This window comes from Scomber japonicus, chromosome 17 (genome assembly GCF_027409825.1).
Source record: "Scomber japonicus isolate fScoJap1 chromosome 17, fScoJap1.pri, whole genome shotgun sequence".
NCBI lineage: Eukaryota > Metazoa > Chordata > Actinopteri > Scombriformes > Scombridae > Scomber > Scomber japonicus.
In genome coordinates this window covers 368305-375804 of record NC_070594.1, presented here as the reverse complement: position 1 = coordinate 375804, position 7500 = coordinate 368305, and the positions used below count along the sequence as shown (strand labels likewise).

Below are 7500 nucleotides of genomic sequence, written 5' to 3'. Positions count from 1 at the left end.
TCTGGGGGGGTGGGGTACTTCAGGGTTATTTTAAGAACCTGCAGTCTCAGCTGGGACCATCTGACCCACATTGCTCACGATATTGACATGTAAACTGATCCTGATCTGCAAAACACATAAAACTGATCCACAAAAACAAGCCTGCCCTGGACCAGGTCTGTCCTGAACCAGGTATGTCCTGAACCAGGTCAGATCTGAGACTTCCTGCACAGATGGAAAACTGTTCAGCTCAGACAGCAGCTGAACATTTAATGAGTAAAAACACCCCCAGTGAGGAACACATTATACTTGTGCAAGGATTTAATTCTTCAAAATAAGAAACACAGAATAAACATATTCATACCTGAAGGGTCAGGGTCAGGGTTAGGGTCAGGGTCAGGGTTAGTGGGTCAGGGTCAGGGTTAGTGGGTCAGGGTCAGGGTCAGGGTCAGGGTTAGGGTCAGGGTTAGGGTCAGAGTACGTGCAGCTGAGTCCTTAACTTTACATCCTTTTGGCTTCAGCTCGACTCTTCGATGCTTCTCCACTGACTCGACTCACCACATTTAACTAGATCAACTTAATACTGCAATAAACACTCTACCCACCAAACCATGGATTAACCCTGACCCTGATAAAGGCTCTCCTTCAGGAGATAAGAGAGTCTTTGGTTCAGGAAACAAGGAGGAGCTGAAGGCTGTGCAGAAAGACCAGGAATGGACCAGCACCTCACATCCTGGATTGCCAGCACCCCACATCCTGGATCTCCAGCACCTCACATCCTGGATCTCCAGCACCTCACATCCTGGATCTCCAGCACCTCACATCCTGGATCTCCAGCACCTCACATCCTGGATCCTGGACTATCTCACAAACCGTCCCCAGTATGTGACGAGCTCTCAGACTGTGTGTCAGATACGGTTGTCTGCAGTACGGGGGCCATGCAGGGGCCGGTCCTCTGTTCCTCTTCACCCTCTATACAACACACCTGTCACCTGCAGAAGTTCTCTGATGACTCGGCCATGGTCGGTCTCATCATGGACGGGGACGACAGAGAACTGATCCAGGACTTTGTAGTCTGGATTCTGAGGAACCAGCTCCAGACCAAAGAGCTGGTGGAGCAGACTCTCCCCTCTGACAGCGGTGAACATCCAGGGAACGGACACTAAGATGGTGACATCTGATAAGTACCTGGATGTTCACCTGAACAATAAACTGGACTGGACAGACTCAGCTCACCTGCTCAGGAGGCTGAGGTCTTTTGGACTGCAGGGGGTCTGCTGAGGACCTTCTATGACACTGTGATGGCATCAGCCATCTTTTATGGGGGGGGGGCAGTGGGGGCAGCAGCATCTAGACTGCAGACAGGAAGAGACTGGACAAACTGATAGAAGGCCAGCTCTGTCCTGGGAGCCCCCCCGACCCGGTGGAGCTGGTGGGAGAATGATGGCCGAGCTTCTTCTCTGATGAACAACGACCCCCACCCTGACTGCTCTGCAGAGACAGACCGCTTCATCCAAAGCGTGTGAAGGTATCACAGCTCCTTCCTCCCTGCAGCTGTCAGACTGGACAACCAGCACTGCTCCCAGTAACCCCCCCCCCCCACAGACCCACCCACCCCAACACTGCACTTTTAATGTGCAAATTTCCCCATTATGGGACTAATAAGGAATATCTTATCTTATCCTATCTTAATAAAACAATATGCTAAAGTGTTAGCATATTGTTTTATTGAGGTATGAAGTAAGCTCCTTTCTGTCCTCTCTTAGCTTTAATGAACCATTTATGTCAAAAAATAAAAGTGCTCTGTTCAAACCACAGTAAGTGTTTCTGTATCCTGGTCTTCTGTCTGACTGCTTGGACTACTTGCGTGTGCTAATTGTCAATGTGAACCTGCAGAGTTCAACCCTGCAGTACTAGAGAGTATTCCAGTTACAGACTCACAGCCTGGTATGGTAACTTGACAGTGCAGCTGAAATCACAGATCACTTGTCTGGTCCAGACTGCTATGAAAAATATGGGGGTCAAAAAACACCCGATCCAGGTTTTATCATGTGGTAGAAGATTCAGGCTGAGCCTTCATAAACACCCGTCCCTGCCTCAGTGAAGCTTCTCAACACTGACAACATGTGGGTGTTGGTCTTTATGTCCCCATGTCACCATGTCAGCAGGTGTGTGTGTTTAAGACTGTGGAACTGCAGGACAGACATCCTAACTCATCCTGTCTCATCCTGTCTCATCCTGTCTCATCCTGTCTCATTGATTGATTGATTGACTTTTTTTTGTTTGAACTGGAAAATACTGACAATCAAATGATTTATGTTGGATATTGATTAAAAGACTCAGAGACAGTTTGTTTTGTGTTTTATTTTGAAATGAAAACATTGTTTTATTGAACATTTTTTTCATTGTGTAAAAACAAAGTTTTGGTTTGTTCAGTTTAGTTTCAGGTTGTATGCGTCGGGTCATATTTATACATCCTCACATATACATAAAATAATAAAGTAGTCACCCATGAAACCGTCACAGTGAGTTCAGGTGAGTTCAAACGAGCAGCGGATGTCGTAGAGCAGGAAGTGGATGAGGGGGACAGGAAGTGGCAGCGAATGCAGCAGCTGGAGACGTTGGACACCAAGCAGACGTCTGATCTTCAGCCTGCAGAGCTGCATCAGAGGACGGGGGGGGGCTGAAACAGACAGGTGGACAGGTAAACTGGGGGGGGCTGAACAGACAGGTCCTGTCCATAGTAACAGTTGCCATGACAACCATTCGTAGATGTCTCACCAGCCTTCAGGACGATGGACGTCCAGTCGCTGCGACTCTGCAGAACCTCCAGCAGCTGAGAGCAGAGATGGACGTGGTCCACGTAGTCCAGCAGCAGAGACACGACTGGACCAGAGACATGAAACAAAAAGGGTCTGGAGATGGCCTCGCAGAACTGGAACAAGGGCACAGGACATTATGAGGACACTCAGAGGACATTATGAGGACACTCAGAGGACATTATGAGGACACTCAGAGGACATTATGAGGACACTCAGAGGACATTATGAGGACACTCAGAGGACATTATGAGGACACTCAGAGGACAGATGTGTCGCAGTCACCTGAATGGGACGCTGTGGAGGTTCATCCCAGCTGACCTGCAGTTCCTCGGAGGGATGGCCTGCCATGGAGAAGGCAGGATGTGGTTTTAGTCCATGGGGACAGACGAAGCAGGACTGGGCATCGCAGCCGTGGTCCAGCAGCAGTTTGAGCATGGACAGAGACTCCATGTTGACGAGGATGGCTGACGGGAACGAGGACGGGTGGGTGGAGATCTGAGCGTTCACATTGGCGCCGTGCCTCAGCAGCAGCGCCGCCATCTCCATCCAGCCGAGCCGTACAGCGATGAGCAGAGGGTTGAAGACGTCCTGGTTGGGGTCAGCTCCGGCCTCCAGCAGCATCTGGGCTGCCTCCAGGTTCCTGTTGAAGACGGAGAAGTAGAGCGGCGTGCTACGCCGGTCCTCGTACATGCGGGAGCGTTCCTCCGACAGCTTGGCGTTGACATCAAAGCCCGCCTCGATCAGCAGCTTCATGATGTCGTCTCTGTCCTTCTCTGCAGCGATGTGCAGAGGACTGATGCCGCTGCGCCGAATGCTGGCACTGCTGGTCACCGTCATCAGCATTGTCACAATCCTGAGAAGGACAAACAGGAAGTCAGCAGTTCTGACACCAGATAACTAAAGCCATTGCATTCTAAGTTTGTAATTTCATTCAATTCATTTTCAGATTCACGATCTTACTGCGTGTGATTGTTCCGAACAGCCACGTGGAGCGGCAGCAGGCCGGACTTCTTCGGTCTGTTAGCATCGGCCTTCAGAGACAACAGCATCTCCACAGCAGAGACATGTCCATTCTTACAGGCTTCAAACAGCGGAGACGCTCCGTCTCCAGCCTGTCCATTTAAATCAGCACCTGATAGACACAAACACACTTCAACAGCAGCTTCACAAAGTACAGCTGCACCTCAGATCTTGTAACCCAGTGGTCTTCAGTGTGTCAGGCTGACCTTTCTTGGCGAGGAAGTTGATCATGTGAGCGTGTCCACTCTGTGCGGCTCTAAACAACGGTTGGATGCCGTAGATGTTTCTAGTTTGCAGTTTGGCTCCGGCCGCCAATAACATCCTGCAGATCTGCAGATGTCCCTGCATGCATGCTATATGAAGAGGAGTCTCTCCCTGAAGGGTGCATCGATTCACCTGAGCTCCAAACCTCAGCAGCAACTCCACCACAGATTCACTCTGCCGCTCACACGCTAAGAGACAACAGTCAGAGGCTGAGAGACAACAGTCAGAGGCTGAGAGACAACAGTCAGAGACCTGTAAGCACAGCGGTGAGAGGACTCGATTTCATAAATAATAGTTTAATGATTTATTTGATCATTTGACTTAAGAGACTTACAGCAGTACTTGGGTTATCAGACCTCTGCTGAGCTAGCCAACCAAAACACCAAAGTAAAAAAAAATAGGATGCTAATGGCACTGAAACTACCGATAGAAGAAACTGTCTCTTCTACCTGAGCCAAAAGATCAGCTGGAACGGGGCACGCAGGTGGATGAGTGGTGCTGACAACCTCCTTCTATACATGTCCAACCTGGCTGCCTCTTTCCCTGTGCTTTCAGTATCTTCAACAAATGTGGATCCTATTCAGGCTATAAACTGAACCTCCACAAGAGCAAAGTTCTCCCCATCAAAAATATACCCCAGACCCTTTTCCCTTTCAAATATGCTCCAGACAGTTTTAATATGTGGGGGGGGGGGGTTTATTACTAATTCCATTAATCAGCTTTTCTCCAAAAATGTCTCTCTTGTCTTTGAGAAGTGTAAACTAGACTTTGGTAGGTGGGGGGTCTCCCATTGTCCCTAATAGGTGAAGTTAGTTTGGTTAAAATGGTCTCGCTCACATATCCCCATCCTTAGTAAGAACTCATTTTTTAAGATCAGTTAGTAAATTAATAAGTTCTTTTTAATAAGTTCCTTATTGGCATTTTAACACCAGACTGATTCATGACGAGACCTGCTGTCAGTCTTTCTCTCATTCTTTTAGTCAATGGACACAAAGAAAACAAGATATTGACGAGTGAGGTCAATGGTGGGAGGAAGGAAACACAAATCACAATCTTTTGTCACACACGAGAGCAACAGAGAGTGTTAGAGAAGGAAATCAGTTCATTGGAAAATGGGATAATTAATGGGTTGGACAATAATAATACAACTTGGGAGAAAAGGAGGGAAGCTTTAAGCAGGTTTTTAAATCAAAAGGTGCCCTAATTAGATCTAGAATCTCATCTATTATAGATAAAGATGTATGAATGTTGGGTCTCTTTAAAGTAAATTAAAGAGTTCAGTTTAGATCTGCTCTATGTGGAAAGAGCCTGCAGATGACTTTTGTTGTGATTTGATGCTTTATAACTAAAGATTGATTGATTGATTGATAATGAAACTGTTCTTATAAATCTCTGTGATATTTGACATGTTGTGGCTTCATAAATAAAAAGCAGAGTCACTGTTTCACTGTGCAGCAGAACCCTGATCACCATCCTGTTGGTGATGAAGGTTTGGCATCGAACCCACGGCCGCTGTGTTCACTGTTGCTGTTGATATGAACACAAATGACACGCAGCAAGTTTTCTGTGTCATTTATTTTACACTTAATACCGAGAGAACAAATCAGCTTCCTTTCAGCCTCTGGGGGAATATTACTATTGGACGAGCCTCCTGTGTTGGCCTCTGCTGAATCCGTGCACTTTGCACTAGAAGTCATATTTTAAGAACAATGTGTAACTTCTAAGTCCTTTGAGTCGCCCGTCTCAGGTCAAAGTCAAATCAAGTCTTTAATCAGTATTAATCAAGTCTGTCTCAAATCCTCAGATTTAAGACTGGAAGTCTTGTCATGTCCCCGCTGGTTACTGGTTCTTCTGCTTCTTCAGCTTCATGTACAAAGAAAGCAGAGAATGTGTCCGCTCACCTGTGAACAGCGGCGTCTCTCGTTCCTTGTTTGCAGCGTCGACATCGGCTCGATGTTCCAGAAGAAATTCGACACAGGAAGCGTTTCCTCGACAGGCAGCCAGCAGCAAAGCGGTCTGACTCTGAGAACTACAAACGTTCACTGAGTCGGGGTGAGCTGAGGACAGACACAAAGTCAATGGTCCATTTCATTTATTCACACAAAAGCATCCACGACTTCCCAACAGTTCAGATTTTAAAAACAAACCACAGTGAGTGTGTTTAGAGTAAGAGGCTGAAAGCAACTCAGTGGTTCTGTGACTGAAGTGAAACTGAAGGCTAGTGGGTTTATTAGGAACTGTTGTTGGGTTAGGGTTAGGGTTCATATGTGACAAGTATAACTGACATTTGTTTAAGTTTAGGATTTATATTTGACCCCCGACTGAAAGCAGTGTCATTATATTCATTAATCTTCCCACCATGTAATAATAAGGCAGTATAATTAATAAAACAGGACCCAGTAAGAAGCCCTGTCAGACAGCCTTTCACTCAGCCCCAGGTGTAGAGGGTCTGTCCGCTGACCCCACCGATGGGTCGCAGCCGGTTTGCTGATTTTAAACTGGACCTGTGGATGAAATGCAGACTAATGTGAGCAGCTCTTACCTCTGATGAGGATCTTGACACACTGCAGCTGGCCGTAATAAGCAGCCTCATGAAGAGCAATCCAACCTTCATCGTTCTGGTCCGTCAGACTCGATGACCCCCGTCTCACCAAATCCATCAAAGCCTTTGAATCCCCATTTATGATCACCCGCCGCAGAGGACTGAGGTCTCTGACAGCAGCAGACACACAGAGAACAGTCATGTTATTACGCTGTAGATAGAAGAGGTCCTCTCACGGTTTCTTTATGTCATCACAACAATCATTAATGGCTCTGTTATTGTCTCCATATCAATGTTTGACTGTTTGGCAGTCAGCCTGTTCTTGTACTGGCTTATTTAAATGTTTCTGTTCCTTTGCTCCTCCACAACATTGACACTAATTACACATTATTAGCAAGTCAGTGGCTGTTTGGATCACATGAGAACACCTCTGTAATCAGGCACAGTTACGTTTAGTTTGCATCTAATCCAGATGTGCCAGCAGCTTCTGACAGGTTCACTTCACCTCAACTATACTTACTTTTATCTTCAAGTTCTTTACAATGAATTACATTTTAAAGTCCAACACATCCAACAATAAAGTGCTGGACTGATTCTTTCTGTTCCTACTGTCCGTGACTGCTGACTGACTCACCTCATGAAGCCCTTGTAGAGAAACCATGACAGAGCAGTTGGTGGGTTTGCAGAGTTGGGGAGGCCTGCAGGCTGTGCAGGTGGAGGTTGGGCTGGAGGGGTGGAGCGCAGGTGTCTCGGGGGATCCACACTTCTCTGTCTGGAGTTTGGGTTTGTTTGATTTCGGCCAGCGGGGGCTAGGGGGGCTGAGGATGCAAGAAGGTTTTTGTCAGTGAGGCTTCGCTCTATGGCGATCTGTAG

General features: G+C 47.1%; 1 protein-coding gene across 1 annotated transcript in view; it reads right to left on the bottom strand.

Annotated features, from left to right (window-relative positions):
- Nucleotides 1–2499: 2499 nt before the first annotated feature.
- The window catches only part of LOC128377380 (ankyrin repeat and SOCS box protein 2-like), a 5067-nt gene continuing 66 nt past the window's right edge, over nucleotides 2500–7500 (bottom strand). The window contains exons 1-8 of the mRNA XM_053337330.1: nucleotides 7262–7500; nucleotides 6628–6797; nucleotides 5987–6142; nucleotides 4028–4273; nucleotides 3762–3933; nucleotides 3084–3654; nucleotides 2761–2914; nucleotides 2500–2662 (exon numbers count right to left, since the gene is read on the bottom strand). The exon at nucleotides 7262–7500 is cut by the window's right edge and continues 66 nt beyond it. Coding sequence (XP_053193305.1) covers nucleotides 2511–2662; nucleotides 2761–2914; nucleotides 3084–3654; nucleotides 3762–3933; nucleotides 4028–4273; nucleotides 5987–6142; nucleotides 6628–6797; nucleotides 7262–7500 — 1860 coding nt within the window. The 3' untranslated portion in view covers nucleotides 2500–2510. The remainder of the gene's footprint in view (nucleotides 2663–2760; nucleotides 2915–3083; nucleotides 3655–3761; nucleotides 3934–4027; nucleotides 4274–5986; nucleotides 6143–6627; nucleotides 6798–7261) is intronic.